At 33.2% G+C, this 25,289-nt stretch overlaps 1 protein-coding gene across 1 annotated transcript in view; it reads left to right on the top strand.

Moving 5' to 3' along the window:
* The window catches only part of notch1a (notch receptor 1a), a 72,336-nt gene that overhangs the window by 20,536 nt on the left and 26,511 nt on the right, over positions 1-25,289 (top strand). Inside the window, 13 exon segments of the mRNA NM_131441.1 lie at positions 2,311-2,573; positions 3,992-4,330; positions 5,472-5,594; positions 7,191-7,424; positions 8,087-8,242; positions 9,692-9,877; positions 10,766-10,879; positions 10,960-11,073; positions 11,955-12,188; positions 14,452-14,562; positions 21,350-21,688; positions 23,521-23,634; positions 25,088-25,207. Of these exon segments, the coding sequence (NP_571516.1) occupies positions 2,311-2,573; positions 3,992-4,330; positions 5,472-5,594; positions 7,191-7,424; positions 8,087-8,242; positions 9,692-9,877; positions 10,766-10,879; positions 10,960-11,073; positions 11,955-12,188; positions 14,452-14,562; positions 21,350-21,688; positions 23,521-23,634; positions 25,088-25,207 (2,447 nt within the window).

Genomic DNA, 25,289 nt, shown 5'->3' with positions numbered 1-25,289 from the left:
AGTTTGTTGTTTATTTATTAGGTTTTTTTGTTATTAATTGTTTTGGTTTTATTTAGTTATTTATTTTTTCTGTTTATTTGTTTTGTTGGTTATTTATTTGGTTTTATTTAGTTAATTAGTTAATTTATTTAGTCTGTTTGTTTATTTATTAATTTTGTTTGTTTGTTTGTTTATTTGGTTTTATTTGTTTAGCTTATTTATTTGTTTATTTATTTTGTCTGTCTTTTCATTTATTTTGTTGTTCATTTTTTTGGTTTTATCTATTTATTATTCATTCACTTTCTTTTCGGCTTAGTCCCTTTATTAATCTGTGGTCGACACAGCGGAATGAACCGCCAACATATCGAGCATATGTTTTACGCAGCAGATGCCCTTCCAGCTGCAACCCGTCTCTGGGAAACATACACACTCAGGCCCCGTTTACACTAGTACGTTTTAGTTTTAAAACGGCGTTTTAGAATGAAAACGATCCGCGTCCACACTCGCGTTTTACCCAGCGTTTCTGAACTGCTCTCCGTCCACACCAAAACGCTGAAAACGCACATCACGTGACCACACAGACACTCTCGGGCAAGCGCTGCAGCCCATCTACCCAGATGAGAGCTCTGCTAGTCGGACTTCTCATCAAGCATCTCCCGCTGGATGTAATCTCACTATATTTATTAAACGGGATATTTCATTCATCTTGTTGTCTTTATCTAACGACATATTCCCTGACTTTGGCCATTGGAATCTATTACTTGTTCTCAGGTAACGTGTTTTGGCTGAGCGCAAAGATAAGTTAATGATTAATGTAACCACGTACATTCTGTATATTGACTTATCGCTTGCCTTTATTTCCTATAATGTATAAACTTATTGTATGTTATACTTTTAAAATGGCCATTATCGATTCTTAAAACTGATACTCAGCAAAAGAGAGACTGTGTTTCGAATTTTCACTGAAATTGAAAGGAGGCAGTTGTTATCGGCTCCGTTTTGTTATAAATATCCAGACAGTGAAGATGACGCTCATCTTATACAGCACGGCGCCTCAACATGTCTGCTGTCTAAGTTGCTAATATTAAAATGAAAATAGGCAGTTCCTTAAATCATGTTTACATTTTATTGTTGAGAAAGTGAAACAACGAAGCCAGGGTGATGTGAATGAAGTTATAAAGTACACTGTTCCCTTTGAAGATTTACCCGTGTCCTCGGTATAGTCTGCTTTTCCATATCAAACTGAGAAGAAGAGACTGCAGCCTTGATCAAACTTGCGAAGTCTGAACTTACACGGAGAAGATTCAGGACTGAACTGTGTGTGGGCTACTTAATATTCAGGAAAAGCCCCAATCAGAGAGGCGAACGTCTGCAGCCCCGCCTCCGTTTTCAGATGTCTCCGTTTTCCATCATCCACACTGAGACGGAGCAGCAGCGTTTCAAAATGAAAACGGCCTCTCCAGCGTTTTCGAAACGCTCCGTTTTCGGCGCTCGAGAACTCCGGCGTAGTGTGGACGGTTGGCGTAACCGTAGCAAAACTTATGCGTTTTCAAACTAAAACGCATTAGTGTAAACGGGGCCTCACACTATGGAAAATTTAGCCTACCCAATTCACCTGTACCACATGTGTTTGTACTGTGGGGGAGACCCACGCAAACGCAGGGACAACATGCAAACTCCACACAGAAATGCCAACTGACCCAGCCGAGGCTCGACCCAGCGACCTTCTTGCTGTTAGACGACAGCACTATCTACTGCGCCACTGTGTCGCACTTATTTACTTTGTTAATTTATTTCGTCTGTTTATTTATTTATTTAGCTTGTTCATTTATTTGGTTTCATCTAGTTTATTTATTTTTGTTGATAATTTGGTTTTATTTATTTGTGTATTTATATTGCCTGCCTGTTTATTTATTTTGTTTGTTTTTGTTTTATTTATTTATTTTTTATTTTATTTGGTTTTATTTAGTTTGTTTATTTCTTTTGTTTGTCCGTCTGTTTATCTCTATTTATTTTGTTCTTTATTTATTTGGCTTTGTTTATTTAATATTTAGTTGTCAATTTATTTAGTTCATTTACTTGTTTATTTATTTTGTCTATTTGTTTGTTTTCTTGTTTATTTATTGATTTTGCTTATATAATTGGTTGTATTTATTATTTATTTTGTTGTTTATTCCTTTGGTTTTATTTCATTATTATCTAGTTGTTTGTTTATTTAGTTCATTAACTTGTTTATTAATTTTGTCTGTTTGTTTGTTTTCTTTCTTATTTATTTTGCATGTTTGCTTTAATTTATTTAATTAAAATGTGTCTGTGTGTGTGTTTCTCCAGGTGTCCTGCAGACTTCGTGGGTGCTCAATGTCAATTCCCGAACCCCTGCAACCCATCCCCATGTCGTAACGGAGGTGTGTGTCGGCCGCAGATGCAGGGCAATGAAGTGGGTGTGAAATGCGACTGTGTGTTAGGATTCAGTGACCGGCTCTGTCTGACTCCAGTCAATCATGCTTGCATGAACTCTCCCTGCCGGAACGGAGGAACCTGCTCTCTGCTCACACTCGATACCTTCACCTGCCGCTGCCAGCCCGGATGGTCAGGTATGATCAAACACACACACTACAGCATTTTACAAACTGAGAAAACCAAACTACTTTTTGAACTCAAGACATGATGAGAACGTTTACATAAGATGTCATATCAGCCACAAAAAAACTCTCATAAGTGTCAATATTGCAACAGGAATCAAACTATTAAACATATCCTCATCAAATGCCCTATTTATTTAATGGTATCAGACAACGATTTTTATCTCAAAGAGACTTTTTATTTTAATTGTAAGTCCAATTTTTTTTTTGCAGAAGTAAAGCTTAAACTGTTTTAGATTTTTACAATAGTGTCTGGATGCATATAGGGATGCAATGTCAGATTCAATGCGCTCAATGGAGCTAGTGACGTCACTGTGAGGGTTAGGGTTATGCCTAGTTCAGACTGCGTGATTTTAGCCCCGATTTTGGCTCGCCAACAGGTTTTGAGAAATCACCGACAAATGCCTGAAATCAAAGGCAAATCGCTGCTCGTGCACGTGAGTGACAATCACACAGTATGAACGATCAAAGACGCGATCTGAGAGAGTCGCCGATGAGTCGCCGATGCCTCTGAGATATTTGGCGTGCTGAATATCTGGAGCCGTCGGCGATGCAAATCATGCCGTGTGAATTGAGTTTTGACTGAAAATAACATCAGCGATCGCCTACAGCCAATGAGAGAGCAGCTTTCACTTGTGTGTGTGCGTGTGTGTATACCTGCTGCAGGCCAGTGGGAGGCTGGGGGAGAAGTTAAAAGCGCTCTTTTTCGGTTTATTTGGACCCACGAAATTGAGGGAAAACTAGTGGAGGTTTGACAGGACTCAGGAGCAACCGTGTCTGTTTGACGTTTCATACAGAAAGAAATTAGTTTATTATCAACGTTGAGGAGAAATGGCTAATTCCCTTTAAACCCAGGTGAGCAAACATGTACATGTTCTACCCCATTAAAGGCTTCTTTCTTATTATGTAGTTAATAATAAAAGATAGGCTCTACTACGTGTTTTTGGCTGTGAGACGTAGTTTGGACGAAGTTGTCGGCGATTCTCCCTATAGTAAAGTCATGCAATGTGAATGTCTATGTCGCCAAACCATCTTGCAGTGTAAACAAAGCAGCGACGAAACGCTAGCCCAGATAGTCAAGCAGTGTGAAAACATCCGTGACACGACTAGTTGGAAAATCATGCAGTCTGAACTCGGCATTAGGGGTGGGCATTAAAAAGCATTGGATGCCTCCAGGATTGCACAGCACCAGGTCTGCATCCAGCATCGATGTTGTAATGTAATTAAAATATAATCAGTTAAATAGAGTCTTGTATTCATTTAGTTGCTCAAGCTTAAAAACGAGACATCAGTTGGGAAATATTTGAAAAAGATATTCACAGGAGACTGAATAATTGTCTTCAACTGTATATGTGTGTGTGCGTGCGCAGGTAAAACGTGTCAGCTGGCGGACCCGTGCGCCTCCAACCCGTGCGCTAACGGCGGTCAGTGTTCAGCGTTTGAGTCGCACTACATCTGCACGTGTCCTCCGAACTTCCATGGTCAGACGTGCCGGCAGGACGTGAACGAGTGTGCAGTTTCTCCGTCGCCCTGCAGGAACGGCGGCACCTGCATTAATGAGGTGGGCTCTTACCTGTGCCGCTGCCCGCCCGAGTACACCGGCCCACACTGCCAGCGCCTCTACCAGCCCTGCCTGCCCTCGCCCTGCAGGAGCGGAGGAACCTGCGTGCAGACCAGCGACACCACACACACATGCTCCTGCCTGCCAGGTCAGAGCACTGCATGTATACACACACACACACACACACACACCAAACACAAGCATCACTCTAGTGGTTCAGAGCACTCTATATACACACACACAAACAGAAACCTAGCACACCACACACAACACCTTGACACTCATATATATACACACACACACACACACACATCACTCAAGCAGGTCTGAGTGCTGCAAACACACAGACATAGTAACACATTACACGCACGTTCAGAGCACTCTACACACACACACACACACACACACACACACAAACAGAAACATAGCACACCACACTCACACACATACACACACACACACACACACACACACAGTCAGTCAGTCATACACACACACATGATCTCTCTCTTTCTCTCTCTCTCTCTCACACACATACACAGTAACACATAACACACACTTACTCAAACATACACACTTACACACATCACTCTAGTGGTTCAGAGCGCTGTATACTCACACACACAAACAGTAACATAACACACCACACAAATACACACACACACACACACACACAAACAGAAACATAGCACACCACACTCACACACACACACACATACACACACAGACACACACACACAGTCAGTCAGTCATACACACACACATGATCTCTCTCTTTCTCTCTCTCTCTCACACACATACACAGTAACACATAACACACACTTACTCAAACACACACACTTACACACATCACTCAAGTGGTTCAGAGCGCTGTATACTCACACACACAAACAGTAACATAACACACCACACAAACACACACACACACAAAATAGCTTTATTGTGTTTAGGTTAATGATATGAGATGTGTGCTGTCATTCATTAACAGTGTGCGTGCGTGCGTGTGTGTGTGTATGTGTGTTTTTCCCGGAGTGCGGCTCTATTTACTGTCAGTTTATATTTAATCTCAGACAGTGATCTGAACTGAGCCGCTTACACACACACACACACACACACACTTTTTTGTCTAAAAAAAAAAGTCCAACACATACATTATGTAAATATTAGTTTATTTTTCTTCGGATGCTGTTTAATTTTAATTTGACAGAACAAATTTTTATTTGTTTATTTTTTGAAGTGAGTTTTAAAGCAGTGTTGTTGTTGTGTGTGTGTGTGTGTGTGTGTGTCAGGCTTCACAGGTCAGACGTGTGAGCATAATGTTGATGATTGTACTCAACACGCCTGTGAGAACGGCGGACGCTGCATCGACGGCATCAACACCTACAACTGCCACTGCGACAAACACTGGACCGGTACTCTTTTGCACACTTTCAACACAGCCACCAGCAGATTTTACAGTTACATGAAAAAGATATATGTATACAAAACCTTTGCACTGAATAAATGTTAACTATTTTTTTTTTTTTTTGGTAATAAAAAGTTTTTTTATTGCAAAATCCTGTCTTGTAAAATTAAAAAATTAAAAATCTTGTATATTTGACGTGTTTTTTCTCTTCTGAATGACGTCTTCTCATTTATCCCCCACACCTTTTTTTTTTAAGTTTGCTATTTGGGCCACTGGGAGAGCAAAACAAATATTTGTGGTTCTCTCATAATTATTGAATATTATCCCTGTTTATAAGACTTCCACTACTAAAAAAATCTAGAAATGTAAAAAATAAAAAACTATAAAGGTTTATACCACACTATAAATAATTCCAAAATAAAAGTGTGTATTTACATTATTTATTTATTTATTTATTTATTTATTTATTTATTTATTTATTTATTTATTTATTTATTTATTTATTTATGTGTGTGTATATATATCTATATATCTATATTTTGCTTTTTTAATTATTTCCCAAATGATGTTTAACAGAGCAAGGAAATTTTCACAGTATGTCTTATAATATTTTTTATTCTGGTGAAAGTCTTATTTGTTTTATTTTGGCTTGAATAAAAGCAGTTATTAATTTTTAAAAAACATTTTAAGGTCAATATTATTAGGTCCCTTAAGCTATATTTTTTTCGATAGTCTACAGCACAAACCATCATTATACAATAACTTGCCTAATTACCCTTACCTGCCTAGATGACCTAATTAACCTAGTTAAGCCTGTAAATGTCACTTTAAGATGTATATAAGTATCTTGAAAAAATATTATTTATTGTCATCATGGAAAAGATAAAATAAATCAGTAATTAGAGATGAGTTATTAAAACTATTATGTTTAGAAATGTGTTGATAAAATCTTTTCTTAGTTAAACAGAAATTGGAAAAAAAAATAAATAAGGGGGCTAATAATTCTGACTTCAGCAGCTTATATATATATATATATATATATATATATATATATATATATATATATATATATACATATATACGTGTGTGTGTGTGTGTACAAATATATTTACATTTCTGTTTATTTATAATTAGTTATTTTTATATATCATTTTATATTATATCAAATACATAAATATACTGTTAGTCAGAATTATTAATTGTAAGACTTCAATTTTAAGTTTTTATATTTTTCGCACAGTTTCTTAGGTAATTCATAACTGCTTCATTATCTAACAGTGTTTTTTTCTGTAAAACAATCAAAAACAAATATTGCTTAAAAGGGCTGATAATTTTTTTTAAAAAGCAAATAAGACTTTCTCCATAAGAAAAAATATTATAAGTAATACTGTAAAGAATTCTTTATTCCATTAAAGATGAAATATTAAAAATAATTGACAGGAGGTTGAATAATTTTGACTTCAACTGTACATGGTACTCATGCAAACTCTTATTTTGGATGTGATTCATCATTTCACAGCACTACTATTTTCTATTTTGCTGTTTGAATTTGTAGTGTAAGACACCTGATGTGTTTTTATTAATATTGTCCTGTTGTCTGCAGGTCAGTACTGTACAGAAGATGTGGACGAGTGTGAACTGTCTCCAAACGCCTGTCAGAATGGCGGGACATGCCACAACACCATCGGCGGTTTCCACTGCGTGTGTGTGAACGGCTGGACTGGCGACGACTGCAGCGAAAACATCGACGACTGCGCCAGCGCTGCCTGCTCGCACGGAGCCACCTGCCACGACCGCGTCGCCTCCTTCTTCTGCGAGTGTCCACACGGGCGCACCGGTCAGCAATAAGCGCATTGCAAAGCTATTTTCATTAAATATATATTTTTTTAGCTATAAAGGATCTTGTATAGGTTTTTAAAGTTGTTTTATTTTTTCAGTTTTATTTCACCAATTTCAGTTAGCAAAAACCATTTGAGTTCTTTTGTTTTTAGTTAATTATTTAAATGCATTTGTCATTTTGTTTATTTAATTTTTTATAATAAATTTTTGTTTGACTTATTTCTGTTTTATTAATTTTAGTATTTCAACGTTTTATTTTCCGTAGTCCGCAAAGCACTCAACTCTATAATTCATTTTAACACTTTGTTTTTGTTTTAACAAATGCATTCGTTTTTTGTGTTTTTTTTTTAATTATGTTTTTTATAGAACTTAAAAAATTGTTGCAATATGTCTTTAATTTATTGTACTTTAAAAAATATTTATTTTTCAGTTACAAAAAGACATTTTTAATAACTTTAACTGTAAATACATGTATAATTTTTACTACTTGTGTTTAGCTTTATTTATAATTTTCCTTAAAAATATATATTTGTTTATATTTAAAAATTTATTTTACTTAATAATAAATTAGTTTCTGATAAATTGCAATTACCAAAAGACAAGTTAAATTCAACATGCATTAATTGTACAATTAATCAACATTAACTCTGTTGCCTGCAGGTCTTCTGTGCCACCTGGACGATGCCTGCATCAGTAACCCGTGTCAGAAAGGCTCAAACTGCGACACAAACCCAGTGAGCGGGAAAGCCATCTGCACCTGCCCGCCCGGATACACTGGATCCGCCTGCAACCAGGACATCGACGAGTGCTCACTTGGTAAAAACACCAATCACAGAAATAACCTTTACATCACATTACACCATATCCTAACTCAACGGATCTCAATTCTGCTTCTCTAATCTGTAGAGTCCACTATGCAGGGCACGTTTTGTTAAATTAAAACGAAGGTCTGCTGTAAAAAGAGAAGTTTATGAAATCCTCAGTGATTGAGAACTGCTGTCCACTTACTATAGGCGACACTGTGCTGTGATACATAATAAAAGCCATCTTTTCCATATTTAAAGGACTTTTTGTACTGCCCATCTGAGAAAGAAACATGTGAAATTTATATTTTAGAAACCTATTTTTAAATTTATGTAAAATAATGTAATCTATGTAATAATTTTATTAAATTTATTTCTATTTCTATTTATGTAATGTTGCGGCTGAACAATCATCGTGACATTTATTGCCATACTGCTGAAAGCAGCAACAGATATCTTACCTCACATGTTGAAAATAAAAGAACTATCTAACATACAGTTATTAATGTAATCAACTCTTTAATTCATTTTAACACTTTTTTTTTTGTTTTAACAAATGCATTCCTTTTTTTGTGATTTTTTTTTATTATGTCTTTTTATAGAACTTAAAAAATTGTTGCAATATGTCTTTAATTTATTGTACTTTAAAAAATATTTATTTTTCAGTTACAGAAAGCCACTTTTAATAACTTTAACTGTAAATACATGTATAATTTTTAGCACTTTTTACTAAAAAGTAAAAAGTTTAGCTTTATTTTATTTTTTTCAGTTTTATTATTTTTAGTATTTTAAATGTAATTATTTTGACTAGCTTTAAAAACATTGTTTTATAGAATATTATTTATTTTTAATATTATTTAATTTTATGAAGTAATATGTATATATTTATTGGTAAAAAAAAAAAAAATATATATATATATATATATATATATATATATATATATATGTATATGTGTATATTTTTTTATTTTTATTTTTTATTTTAATATATATAAATATATATTTATCGAGAACGAAGAACGAAACATGTGACTGAGAACCGTATGTGCTTTATTCAGTGTTAACTGTCACTAATGTGAGCTGTAATACCGTTTCATCGTGACATTTATTGCCATACTACTGAAAGCAGCAACGTATATCTTACCTCATATTTTGAAAATAAAAGAACTTTCTAACATACAGTTATTAATGTATGCATGTAATAAATTAACTTTACAACTATGACTCAGTTCAAATCAATCACTCAGCTTGTACTTTAATAATGATAAAGAGGTTTAATAAGTTTTAATTAGATAATAAACCCTACCATGTCATTGTGAGTGCAGTGAGTGCACTATTCTGCGTTTCCGCTATTAAATTTTTTTCTGTCGTGTTACATATCGTGCGGACAGAGAAATTGCTTGTCATGTCGTGTGTTGTTAGGACACGATGTTACATATATTTACACCAGCTACTGTTTCAGGTGCAAACCCCTGTGAGCACGGCGGCCGCTGCCTCAACACTAAAGGCTCCTTCCAGTGCAAGTGTCTGCAAGGCTATGAAGGGCCAAGATGTGAAATGGACGTCAATGAGTGCAAGTCGAACCCCTGCCAGAACGACGCAACCTGCCTCGACCAGATTGGAGGATTTCACTGCATCTGCATGCCTGGTATGTGGACCAATCACTATTTGTTTTATTTATTTATTTGTTTGAGTTTTATTTATTTTACTTATTTTATTTGTTTATTTATGTTTTATTTATTTATTATTTATTTATTTATGTATTTATTTTATTTATGTTTTATTAATTTATTTATTCATGATTTATTATTTTGTAACCAATTTAGGTTTGATTTATTTGTTTACATTTTATTTGTTTCATTTATTTGTTTGTTTTATTTACTTATTTGTTTTATTGTTTTTTATTTAATTTATTTGTTTTATTAGTTACTTAATTGTTTTATTTAATTGTTTTATTTGTTTTATATTTGTTTTCTTTCTTTATTTGTTTATTTATGTTTTATTAATTTGTTTTTTTATGTTTATTTGATTGATTGATGGATTTGTTTTATTTATTTGTTTAATTTAATTTATTTATTTGTGTTTTTTATTTGATTTATTTGTTGTATTAATTATTTAATTGTATTATTGTTGTATTTATTTGCTGTGTTTATTAATTAATTTATTTTGTTTTATCCATTTGTTTTAGTTATACAGCTTTATAATACATTACGAAAGAAAACAAGCACTCCAAGAACACATGAAAACACATTTAAATATTTAGCAGTGAACTACAGATAGATAGTCTACAGATAAAATAATAATAAATAAATGATGATCATGCTTTATGTATCCAAAACCGAACTGGAAATGGGGGCTGAGCCACCATAGCATGATATAGGATGAAATTTACATTATACTAAATATTAAAGGAAACAAATTGTGACAATTTTCATTGCAATATTATTGTATTCCTCATCAAATAATTTCAAACCTTTAGGCAAATTATTGTCATCAGAGTTACTTACTCTGATTAACTAACTTTTTTTCTATATAGGTTACGAGGGTGTGTTTTGTCAGATCAACACTGATGATTGTGCATCTCAGCCGTGTCTCAACAGTGGAAAATGCATCGACAAAATCAACTCGTTCCACTGCGAATGCCCTAAAGGTAATGTCCACGATTGTGTATTCTCATATGATGAGTTGTGTGTGAGACATCAAAATCAATGCAGTTTTCTCCACCTGCAGGGTTTTCTGGGAGTTTGTGTCAGGTGGATGTGGATGAATGTGCCAGTACGCCGTGTAAAAATGGAGCTAAGTGCACAGACGGACCCAACAAATACACCTGTGAATGCACCCCAGGTACACAACTATGTGATGTTTTTAATGCTTAAAGAAATCTCATGTTTGTTTTGCTTCAGTTATTTTATCTTCTGTATGTAAATTAGATGTGCTGTGATTAGCCAACGACTTTGAATAGGAAATGAGTCAGTCATTTAGCCAACATTCTAAAAAGGTTCAGGGAAAATGTAGCATATTTTTAAACACTTCATTTAAAACTCATCTAATGAATTCTAAATATGCAAATTACTTACATTATGATTGACTAACTTCTAAATTCTAAAATTAAGGTTCAAGAAAATGTTTAAAACCCTCTTCATTTTGTTTTATCTCCATCTTAAGAATTTGGAATATGCAAATACCCTGTATCATGATTGGCTTATCTCTTTGAATAGAAAATTAGTCATCGTCAACATGCCCAAATATGCAAATTACTTGCATTATCATTGTGTTCTGGAAATGTATTTATTTATTTATTTATTTAAATACATCACATAAGTTCTAAATATGCAAATTACCTGCATAATGATTGGCTTCTAAACTTCTACATTCTAAAATGAAAATTTAAGAAGAAATTTTAAACTCTTTTCGTTTTGTTATATCTCCATCTTAAGAACTCTGAATATGCAAACAATTCATTTATGATTGGCTTGCGTCTTCGAATTTAAAATGAGTGTCATTTACATTCCAAATATGCAAATTATCTGCATTATGATTGGGTAACCTCTAAATTTAACAAATCTTAAGGTTCAAGAAGAAAATTGAATCACTTTTTTTGTTTAATCTCCATTTTAAGAATTCTGAATATGCAAATTACCTGTATCATGATTGGCTAATATAAAATGAGTGTGGTTGGCAACATTCTAAATATGCATTGAATGTTTTCAAACACCCGTCTGCAGGTTTTTCTGGCATTCACTGTGAGCTGGACATCAACGAGTGTGCGTCGAGCCCTTGTCATTATGGTGTGTGTCGTGACGGTGTGGCCTCCTTCACCTGCGACTGCCGGCCTGGATACACCGGACGCTTGTGTGAAACCAACATCAACGAGTGTCTGAGCCAACCCTGCCGAAACGGAGGAACCTGCCAGGACAGAGAGAACGCCTACATCTGTACCTGTCCTAAAGGAACCACAGGTAAAATTCACACACACACAAACACACACACTCCTGCAGGTATGACTCCATCATCATCATTTCAAGGGTCACTTTTTATTTTAGATCAATTTCTAACAACAATCATTTTCACCTTTATTTTTATTATTATTATTATTATCATTATTATTATTGCTATCTATTATTCTTTGCTAGATGCATAAAGATTTATAATACTGATTTTACGCTATTATTATTATTATTATTATGAAACTATTATTACTTCTTTTATTATGTTGTCAATTGAGAATTCAATATTATTACTTCTTCCTAATGTTTTGACCTAAACAGGGATTTTTGTTGTTTATCAATTGAGAATTATATATGTAAATTACCTGTATTGCGATTAGCTAACTTCCAAAAATTAATTATTATGTTTATTTGAATTATTATTATTATCGCTGCTATCTATTATTCTATAGTAGAAGCATATAGATTTATTATACAGATTCTACACTGTTATTATTATTATTATTATTATTATTCTTTTATACTGTTATTATTATACTATTATTGTTATTTTCTTCCTGGTGTTTTGACTTTAAGTGTTTTGTTGTCAACTGAGAATTAAATATGTAAATTACCTGTATTGTGATTGGCTAACTTCTAAATTTTATGATTAAGGTTGAGGAAGATAAGATCTTAAGAAACCTAAATATGCAAATGATCCAATCAATACTGGCTTATCTTTTCGAATAGAAAATGAGTGCCATTGCCAACATGCCCAAATATGCAATTATTATGCTTATTTTACTATAATAATAATAATTATTATTATTGCTATCTATTATTCTTTAATAGATTGATATAGATGTATTATACAGATTCTACGTTGTTGTCATTTTTATTATTATTATTATGCTATTATTATTATCATCCTTTTGATGTTTTGAATTAAACCGTGTTTTTGTTGTCAATTGAGAATTATATATGTAAATTACCTGTATTGCGATTAGCTAACTTCCAAAAATTAATTATTATGTTTATTTGAATTATTATTATTATCACTGCTATCTATTATTCTATAGTAGAAGCATATAGATTTATTATACAGATTCTACACTGTTATTATTATTATTATTTTTATACTTTTATACTGTTATTATTATACTATTATTGTTATTTTCTTCCTGGTGTTTTGACTTTAAGTGTTTTGTTGTCAACTGAGAATTAAATATGTAAATTACCTGTATTGTGATTGGCTAACTTCTAAATTTTACGATTAAGGTTGAGGAAGATAAGATCTTAAGAAACCTGAATATGCAAATGATCCAATCAATACTGGCTTATCTTTTCGAATAGAAAATGAGTGCCATTGCCAACATGCCCAAATATGCAATTATTATACTTATTTTACTATAATAATAATAATTATTATTATTGCTATCTATTATTCCTTAATAGATTGATATAGATGTATTATACAGATTCTACGTTGTTGTCATTATTATTATTATTATTATGCTATTATTATTATCATCCTTTTGATGTTTTGAATTAAACCGTGTTTTTGTTGTCAATTGAGAATTATATATGTAAATTACCTCTATCGTGATTGGCTGATATCTTCAAATAGGAAATTCAAGAGTTCACACTTAGAGATTGCTTCACGCTATTGGCAGGTTTGGCATGCTGACGCATGCGGGAGAGAACCCTGAGCTCTGAGATACTTGAGCACAGGGCTCCCGCCTTGTCAATTAGCATGTAAAAGGGTCTGAGATCAGGTAGATCTCGAGAGCTCCCTTTGGTAAAGGTGAAAAGAGGGAGATGGGGTGGATGGGGATATTCTTCCAATACTAATATAAGGCGGTAAGGTTAAAATTGGTCTGTTTATTGTAGGCTTGTATTAATCTGATTGGATTATTGCTGATTACAGATGAGAGATCAGTCGTGATCAATCATACCACATGCTCTTCTCGAAATTTGTTTAAATACTTCACTTAAAGTCATTGCCAATGTTCTAAATATGTTGTTAGTCAATGTTTTGTTCATTTCTTCAACTTTTTCACAGATTCGTCTCATAAAGGCCCTTTAAAAAGGATAATAATTGTGAAGAATTAAAGAAATGTGAATTCTAATCTCTTGTTTTCAAAGTATTGCAATTTATTTCTCTCAGAACTGTGACTTCACCTCTAGCTTATTTTGTAGCACAAACAGTCATTCTTAAAATTAAAATCTCTTATAAATTCCGCAGTTCTGGAAAAATGTGGAATATTTAAAATAAAAAGTGTCTCTGCGTTGGCAGGTGTGAACTGCGAGATCAACATTGACGACTGCAAGAGAAAGCCATGTGACTATGGAAAGTGCATAGACAAGATTAATGGCTATGAGTGTGTCTGTGAACCCGGATACTCAGGTGAGTCAGTGCAGCATCTCTGTGTGTGTGTGTATGTGTGTGTGTGAGAGAGAGAGAGAACAGGTGGCCAGCGGAGTGCAGAGCTTGGGTATCAGATGACTGCAGACAGAGACTGCTTTTCCCAACTGTTTCTCTCTCACACACACACACACACTCACACAGGTGTCCTTTACTTTAATGCTGCGGCCCCAGCGATCCCATGAGTGACCCTTTTCATGTTGCATTTAAAAGGAAAAGGTACAATAGGCCTTGTTAAATCATGAATACAATCAGGTTTTTAGGGGCGCCAGGAGTATTATCACAAATCAAGGACACGATTACAACTTTCTCCAATGCTTATTTATTGTAAAATTAATACTTTGAGCAGGGAAGCATTACAATCATCAAAAGTGATCATAAATTTATTTGACATTTTTTGGGATTTAGTGGTTAGCACTGTCATCTCACAGCAAGAAGGTCGCTGGTTCGAGTCCCGGCTAGGTCAGTTGGCATTTCTGTGTGCAGTTTGCATGTTCTCCCCATATTCACGTGGGTTTCCTCCGGGTGCTCCGGTTTCCCCCAAAGTCCAAACTCATGTGCTGTAGGTGAATTGGGTAGGCTAAATTGTCCGTAGTGTATGTGTGTGAATGAGAGTGTATGGATGTTTCCCAGTGATGGGTTGCAGCTGGAAGGGCATCCGCTGCGAAAAACATGTGCTGGATAAGTTCCACTGTTGCCACCCCAGATTAATAAAGGGACTAAACCAAAAAGGAATGAATGAATGAATGAATGAATGAATGAATAATCTATATATACGGCAGGCAGAGATCTGGGGGCAGGAAGTTTTAGAAGATAACTTTATCCTACATCATTTTTCATATGTATTATTTTTTTAAGGAAAATGAAGGTTATACGATATGTTCTTAAGTTCCTCTAGTTAAAAAAAAAGAAGTAAAATAAAAAAGTCCTGCAAGTTCTGAAAGAGATCAAGCCTCAGCCAGGTCAGAAAAAGTTACGCAAAAGTAACACAAAAGTAACTAAGTAACGCAACTACTTACTTGTTTGGGGAGTAACTCAATATTGCGATCCATTACTTTCTAAGTAACTTTCCCCGACACTGCTCGTATATGGCTGGCTATTCGCTGCATATCAATTATTATAAAAACATGACCGCACACACACATACACTGCAGCGATGAGAGCTGTGCACGTCGGACTGTGTTATTAAGGATATCCCGCTGGATCCAATCTCACTATGTTTTTATTTTTTATTTATTTATTTTTTTTAGATGGAAATTTTTATTATTATTATTATTTTTTTTTTTTTTTTATTAATTGTTAACAAAACATACAGGTTGAAAAACCTATATAATGAAACATATCAATTAAAAAAAAAAAAAAAAAAACACCCCCCTCCCCTGCAGTCTCTTGAAACTGGGCTTTACAATGAATAGAAGTTAACATAAAAACAAAAACAGAATACAGTATCAAATATCAATTATACAAAGCAAGGCAATCATTCTGGATCCTGATCATTTCTTTGTGCAATAAACAAGGAGATTTTGTCAGCAGCTAAAGTCCAGATCTGTAATGTACTCATTTGTACCAAGTTCACTCGCGCCGTGGATAACTCCAACATTATAATGTCTTGAAGTTGTACCAACCACTTGTACATGTCCAAATTATGTGGAGGCGGCCAATGTTGGGCTAGTAATTTTTTAGCAGAAGTTAAGCCAGCCAACCAAACAGCTTTTTGTAGCTTGGTAAGGTTCAACGTAGAATCATCACTCAGTAATAGAACAGAAGGATTCAATGGTACAGGATATTCAATAATTTCTGATAGGATGACACATATCTCATTCCAAAATCTTTGTACTTTCTCACATTCCCACATCATATGGAAAAAAGAGCCAAGTTCTTGGTTAGGACATTTATCACAGAAAGGACTAAAGGAGGCATTGATGCGATGTCTCACTATATTTGTTAAACATGATATTAAATTCTCCTTGTCTCTATCTAACAACATGTTCCCAGACTTTGGTATTTTGAATCTATTAATTGTTCTCAGTTAACATGTTTTGGCTGAGCACTAAGATAAGTTAATATATTAATTAATGTAACCGCAAACACTGTTTGCTTTCATTTCCTGTATTGTATTCACCTTTTTCTTCGGTGGCGAGCGGGCGGAGCCATTTGAATCTTTTTGGCTCAAGACTTCCGGTCTCATTTACTTCCATTAATTTTAAGACATTAAAAACTACTCGTTTCGCTGTTTGATGGTGCAAACTGATATTTCCTTATGTTATTCTACTTGGTCTGTATAGTCATGCAAACATTTGTTTGTAGAGCGAGTAGTTTGACCGTTTTCTGCCGTTTATTATTCCTATGCATTTCTCTCATAGGCGACTAAACAGTGTATATGCCGAGCTAGTGCTGTTCCCATGCTGATACACTTCCTGTGACCTGTTATTGTGAACTTTTTTCCATTTTATACGGTTCCTTATACAGCATCAATGTTGTAATGTCATTAAAATACATCCAGTTAAATAAACTTTAGCATTTATTTGGTTGCTTAAGCGTAAAACGAGACAAAAAGACGTTTACTTGCACGCACCCGTCAGAATCGGCAGGCTAACGCAGAAGCTCCATTGAATATACTGGGGTAAAATAAATGCTCATATTATAAAGACATGGCGGGGGGAATGTAATTTAATGCAGTGCTTCTTGTACAATCTGAGACCCACTTTAAATCGGATATCACTCAGCCAGTGGAGATCGCTGATTTTTAAAGAAAACAGACCTTAAACGCACCGGATTTTGCATTGGCATTCAATTCGCCGGAAGCGCTTAACCCAGGTTACTGACAAATTAAAAGTCCTATTAGCATGCTTTGGCATATACCCCATCGGAAGTTCTAAGCCAATCGCGAAAACAGGCGCACTTCCGCATTTTAGAAAAAGGTCAATTAACCAGGGGTGGCCAACCCTGTTCCTATAGAGCCACCTTCCTGCAGATTTCAGCTGCAACCCATATCAAACACACCTGCCTGTAATTATCACATGGTGTTCAGGTCCTAATCAATTGGTTCAGGTGTGTTTGATATGGGTAGCAGCTGAAATCTGCAGGAAGGTGGCTCTCCAGGAACAGGGTTAGCCACCTCTGGTATAAACTTATTGTACGTTATACTTTTATAATGGCCATTATTGATTATTAAACTGATATTCAGCAAAAGAGAGGGTATGTTTCATATTTTCAATGAAAATGGACGGAGGAATGACGTGGAATGACGTTATATAGAAGGCTCTGTTTAAGTATACAGTGAAGATTACTATCATATAAATATGCAGCTACACGACGCCTTACGTCGGTTAAGTTGCTAATATCAAAATGAAAATAGGCAGTTCCTTATATCTTGTTTTCATATTGTTGTTAAGAAAGTGAAACGGTGTAGTCAGGATGATGTGGTTGATGTTATAAAGTAGACTGTTCCCTTTGAAGATTTACACGACGTGTCCTTTGGAGTTTGTTTTCCATATCTAACTTGCGAAGTCTGAACAAGGAGAGGATGCAGGACTTAACTGTGCGTAGGCTACTTAATATCGAGAGGAAAAAACCCCAATTAGATTCAGATCAGCCACACCTCAGTTTTCAGATGTCTCAGTTTTCCCCCGTCCACACTAACACAGAGCCGCAGTGTTTATTAAAAGGAAAACGGCCTCTTCAACATTTTCAAAACGCTCCTTTTTCGGCGCTCGTAAACTCCGGCGTAGTGTGGACGGGTGGCAAAAGTTATGCGCTTTAAAACTGAAACGTATTAGTGGTGTTCAGGTCCTAATTAATTGGTTCAGGTGTGTTTGATATGGGTAGCAGCTGAAATCTGCAGGAAGGTGGCTCTCCAGGAACAGGGTTGGCCACCTCTGGTATAAACTTATTGTACGTTATACTTTTATAATGGCCATTATTGATTATTAAACTGATATTCAGCAAAAGAGAGGGTATGTTTCATATTTTCAATGAAAATGGACGGAGGAATGACGTGGAATTATGTTATATAGAAGGCTCTGTTTTGTTATAAATAAGTATACAGTGAAGATGACGCTCGTATAAATATGCAGCTACACGACGCCTTACGTCGGTTAAGTTGCTAATATCAAAATAAAAATAGGCAGTTCCTTATATCTTGTTAAACGTGAAAGTGAAACGGTGTAGCCAGGATGATGTGGTTGATGTTATAAGGTAGACTGTTCCCTTTGAAGATTTACACGACGTGTCCTTTGGAGTTTGTTTTCCATATCAAACTTGCGAAGTCTGAACAAGGAGAGGATGCAGGACTTAACTGTGCGTAGGCTACTTAATATCGAGAGGAAAAAAACCCAATAAGATTCAGATCAGCCACACCTCAGTTTTCAGATGTCTCCGTTTTCCCCCGTCCACACTAACACAGAGCAGCAGTGTTTTTTAAAAGGAAAACGGCCTCTTCAACATTTTCAAAACGCTCCTTTTTCGGCGCTCGTAAACTCCGGCGTAGTGTGGACGGATGGCAAAAGTTATGCGCTTTCAAACTGAAATGTATTAGTGTAAACAGGGCCTAAAATGTAAATCAAGCTGAACTCTGAACAGTCTAGCAGATGTTTTTTTTTTTCATGACCAGAACTTTTTTGTGTGCTGCTATTCAAATTATAGTAAGCATTATATTCACTTCAGTGTGTGTGTGAGAGAGAAACTGCAATAAAGTCCCATTGTTGTTGGAGAATCAAACAGTTACCCATTAGCCAACAGAGGAGACTGTGTGTGTGTGTGTGTGTGTGTGTGTGTGTGTGTGTGTGTGTGTGTGTGTGTGTGTGTGTGTGTGTGTGTGTGTGTGTGTGTGTGTGTGTGTGTGTGTGTGTGTGTGTGTGTGTGTGTGTGTGTGTGTGTGTGTGTGTGTGTGTGTGTGTGTGTGTGTGTGTGTGTGTGTGTGTGTGTGTGTGTGTGTGTGTGTGTAATTGTTGTTCGGCCGTGTGTGAAATGAAATGGGGTCTGTTCTTTTGTATGTGCAAACAGCCCTCAGTAGGGTCTGTTCTCCCCCCTCGGCGAGTGTGTGAAAGACAGAAAGAAAGGAGGAATGAAAGAGCACAAGAGGGTGGAGGAAATCCTTTGTGTTTGGAGCAGGGCTGGAGTTTTAGGATGAGACACACACATACACACACAGCAGACAAAGCACAAGAGGTCAGCACACATCCTAAGAAAATTCCTTTAGTTGTGTGTGTGTGTTTTACATGCTTTTTTTGGCTCACTTGTGTATTCGTTTTGCTGTATTACAGGGAAATGCATATAGTTTTTATTGTAAAATCAATACTTTGGGCAGTGTGCCATGGTGGCTCAGTGGTTAGCACGGTCGCCTTAAAGCAAAAAGGTCAATGGTTCGAGTCCTGGCTGGGCCAGTTGGCATTTCTGAGGAGTTTGCATGTTCTCCCCGTGTTGGTGTGGGTTTCAAATAGGTCTCAAACTGCATTCCAGGAGGGCAGCAGCTCTGCACAGTTTTGCTCCAACCCTAATCAAACACAGCTGATGCAACCTATTATTTGATTATTTGATTTATTATTTTATTATTTATTATTTTATATTATTTTTTTATTATTTATTTTTTGTTGAATTGTATTTAATTTATAAAAGTTTATTTTAAAGTATTTTTATTTAATTACACACATTTTTAATGTATTGTATTTTCAATTTTTTTATATTATTCATTTATCTTTAAAAATTGTATTTGTATTTTTTTTATTTAATAGAATTTCTTTTCTTTTTTTATGAAATAAAATATGTTATAGCAAGAATAATTATACTACTAGTTGCTATTATTATTATTTATGCTACTACTACTACTACTATTGTTATTTGTGCTGCTTCCACTAATATCATTATTATTATTATTTATGCTGCTACTACTACTACTATTATTATTATTATTATTATTATTATTATTTATGCTACAATTTTATTATTATTATTTATGCTACTTCTACTACTAATATTATTATTATTTATATTATTATTATTTTAGCAACAATTTTATTATTATTATTATTATTTATATTATTATTATTGTTATTATTATTATTTTTGCTACTACTACTACTACTACTAATAATAATAATAATATTAATTATTATTATTAGTAGTAGTATTAATATTTATGCTATTATTATTATTATTATTATTTATGCTACTTCTACAAATATTATTATTTGTACTATTTTTATTATTATTTATACTACTATTATTATTGTTATTATTATTATTTATACTATTATAATTATTATTATTGTTTATACTACTATTATTATTTATACTTCTACTGTTATTATTATTATTATTGTTATTGTTATTATTTATACTTCTATTATTTCTATTATTATTATTTATGCTACTTCTATTATTATTATTATTATTATTATTATTATTATTTATACTATTATTATTATTTACACTACTACTTCTATTATTATTATTATTATTATTATTATATTTCTTTATGCTATTATTATTATTATTATTATTATTATTATTGTTAATATTATTATTATATGGATGATAGGAAATAATGATAATACAAATAACAAAAAATCATAACTTGATATTACTCTTAGAAGCAACATAGTTTTCAGTAAAGTGTTATATTCATCTCTAAGATTATCATTTCTTTGAATATAACTATGGCCGCTTGTGTATTAATTTAGCCGTATTTTAGAGAATTGCATAGAATGGTATATTTCTCTCTTAAATGTTGCATCACGAATGTTGAACATTTCTGTCATTTTTCTCTCAGGCTCAATGTGCAACATCAACATTGACGACTGCGCGTTGAACCCATGCCACAACGGCGGCACCTGTATTGACGGTGTGAACAGCTTTACCTGTCTGTGTCCCGACGGTTTTCGGGATGCCACCTGCCTCTCGCAGCACAACGAGTGCTCCAGCAACCCCTGCATCCACGGCAGCTGCCTGGACCAGATCAACAGCTACAGGTGTGTGTGTGAGGCCGGCTGGACGGGACGCAACTGCGACATCAACATCAACGAGTGCCTGTCCAACCCCTGCGTAAACGGAGGAACCTGCAAAGACATGACCAGTGGATACCTGTGCACATGCAGAGCCGGATTCAGCGGTACGACACACTAATGCACACTACTGTGTACATCCTTATCTTAGATGGGTTAGAATGCTTATGCTGGCTTTTCAAAGTGTTTTTTAAAAAAAAAGCTTTTTTGCCCTCATTTCTAAACATAATAGTTAATAATAGATTTATAACTCATTTCTACTAACTAATTTCTTTTGTATTTGCCATAATGACAGTACATAATATTTGACTGGATATTTTTTTAGGATACTAGTATTCAGCTTAAATTGACATTTAAAGGCTTAACTAGGTTAATTAGGCAGGTTAGGGTAATTAGGCAAGTCATTGTATAACAGTGGTTTGTTCTGTGGGCAATCGAAAAATATGTAGCTTAAGGGGGCTGATTATATTGAATATTGAAAATGTTTTTAAAAAAATTAAAACTGCTTTTATTCTAGCCTAAATAAAGCAGATAAGACTTTCTCCAGAAGAAAAAATATTATCAGACATACTGTGAACATTTCCTTGCTCTGTTCAACATCATTTGGGAAATATTTAAAAAAGAATAAAAATTGAATGTCAGTTTTGACTTGCTTTTCTGGCTTATGAAAAGGAATAAAAATGTAAATAAGAATTTTTTATTTCTAAATAAGAACACTTATGAACTAAATTTATTTTAAATTCACATAACCTTTTTGTTTTCTTTATTATATTATTAAAATCAAATTAAATGTAAAAAATAATATGTAGTTATATATGTAATTGTAATACACTTAGAAGTATACATTTGCCCACTGTTGTACCTTTCTGCTGTATGTTTTTGACATCAAATTCTGTTTTTTAGATGTTTTTAAACTATGCTTGCTTTTTTGTTCTAGAATTAGAATTCAATAAAAATTTAACAAAAATGTTTTGCTTTTAAAAATATATTATCATCATAAATATATGTAATATTTTCTTAAAACACTTTGAAGCATGCATTTGCTACAAAACCAATGCTATTTTTGGTTTTTAAAAATGTTATTAAAACAAACACAACAAAAGTGTTAAATAATAAATATGCTCTCCTTTTGTTCTAGAAAAAAAATGTTTTCTTTAAACATATTAAAATAAATAAATAAAAAGTAATAATATACTGTTAAAACACTTTGAAGTGTGCGCATGCGTGTGTGTTTTCCAAATACTGACTTCAGATGGAGTTTTTAATTATGCGTACTTTTGGCTGAAAATGAAATTAAACAAAAAATACAATAAAATATTGAAAATTGAAAATATTTCGTACTAAAATAAAAATGCAATATAATTATATAAATATAAAACAGTAGTCTTAATACACTTAGAAGCATTGCATTTGCCACCTTTTTACCTTAAAAGCTACTTTTTTTCTTACTGGTTTGACACTTTTAATAAAGTTTCACCAGGAATATTTTAGAATATTTTTAGAATGTTAAAAATGTATTTTTTGATTTTTGTTTTTTTTTATTGTATATTAATTAATGTTCTTGTTATTTATTATTGTTGAAATGTTCTTGCCATGAAAATAGCCTTGGATGCTGATATGGCATCCAATGGCATCATTAACATCATCATCATTTTTACTGATTTGTATATGTAGTTTTTTTGTTTTGTTTTTGGTCATAATAAATCATAGTTTTGCCTTAAACAGATATCCACAGTGGATATTTGAAGTATGCATGCATTAACACTAACAATTGAATTTGTGTAGTAAAAATGTCATTGAAGCTGATGGTGAAATTTGCAATTGTGAGTTAATTATACTATGCAAAGCATGCATAATAAGAAACTCAATACTTGCATGCATTTCGCCCTTTACTTTTGTGCATTTTGTCTATAACAGTGGTTTATTTTCTTGCATTAAGGTCCGAACTGCCAGATGAACATTAATGAGTGTGCGTCGAACCCGTGTCTGAACCAGGGCTCCTGCATTGACGACGTGGCTGGATTCAAGTGCAACTGCATGCTGCCGTACACAGGTACAAACTCCACCATTGTTTTCTTCTGCCAAAACAGCACAGAGTCGTGAAATAACACTGTAGAGTCGAGGGTGGCTGCTCCAGTAGATTTATTTCCTGTTTGGCCACTTCCTGTTTCCGGTCGAGCCTAAGAATTGACAATTGGAGGAAACGCAGAGGGACTTCCTGCTGTGAGGAAACCGATAAGGAAGTGCTTGCTTGAAAAATCAGGCAATAGAAGAGAGAAGGCTTAAATAACAGACACAGATTTACAGCTGGACTCAATCAACTGAGTTTTTTTATACTGATATTGAGGGGTAAAGCTGCAGGATAGACTTCAATAGAGTCTGCTGTTTAGTTATAGCAGCATTTAATGTTCTTTATGTACTATTTGTGGTAATATGCTATTAGCTTTGGTTGTTATTTACATTGGTTTTCTTTCAGTTCTTGTATTTATATTTATAATTATTTAATATGTTTATTATATTTATTTATTTATTATGTTTATTATCTTTATTTATTATGTTTATTATATTTATTTATTATCATTATTTATGTTTCTTATATTTATGTATTTATTATGTTTATTTGTTTATTAATTTATTTTGTTTATTTATTATGTTCATATATATTTCTTATGTTTATTTATTAATTGTTAATTTATTATTAAATCTGTTTGTTTTTTATAATGTTTATATTGATTTATTATGTTTATTTATTTATTTATTATGTTTATTTATTTATCATCTTTATTTATTTATTATGTTTATTTATTTATTTATTTATTGTGTTTATTTATTGTGTTTATTTATTTATTTACTATGTTGCATTTATTTATCATGCTTATTTATTTATTATGTTTATTATGTTTATTTATTTATTATGTTTATTATATTTGTTTATTTATTATGTTTATTATATTTATTTATTTTGTTTATTATATTTATGTATTTATCATCTTTATTTATTTATTATGTATATTTATTTATTCATTTATTTTATTATATATATATATATATATATATATATATATATATATATATATATATATATATATATATATATATATTTCTTATTTTTATTTCTTATTTCTATTTATTTATTTATTATGTTTATTTTATTTATTTAATTATTATGATTATTATATTTTATTATTTATTTATTTTGTTTATTATATTTATTAATTTTTTATTTATGTTAATTATATTTATTTATTATGTTCATTTATATATTCATATATTTTGTTTATTTATTATGTTTATTTATCAATAATGCTTCTTTTATTCATTATGTTTATTTATTTATTCATTGTTTATTTATTTGTTTCTGTTTATTTATTTGTATGTTTTGTTTGTTTGTTTTTTTGTTTGTTTGTTTGAATGAATGTATGAACTAGTTTTAGTTAATGATGGTAACCCTGACCTTATTCTCTCTCTCTCTCTCTTTTTCTCTCTGTGTGTGTGTGTGTGTTTAGGTGAGGTGTGTGAGAATGTTTTAGCCCCTTGTTCTCCACGTCCCTGTAAAAACGGCGGTGTGTGTCGTGAATCTGAGGATTTCCAGAGCTTCTCCTGTAACTGTCCGGCTGGATGGCAAGGTAAATGTGTGTGTGCGCTTGCGTGTATTTTAAAGAAAGTGTGTGAGATTCTCAGTGTGTAAAGACAAGAACGTGTGTGTGT

This window comes from Danio rerio, chromosome 21 (genome assembly GCF_052040795.2).
Source record: "Danio rerio strain M-AB ecotype USA chromosome 21, GRCz13ab, whole genome shotgun sequence".
Lineage (NCBI taxonomy): Eukaryota > Metazoa > Chordata > Actinopteri > Cypriniformes > Danionidae > Danio > Danio rerio.
Note: the sequence above shows the minus strand (reverse complement) of the source record. Positions and strands in the feature narration are given on the sequence as shown.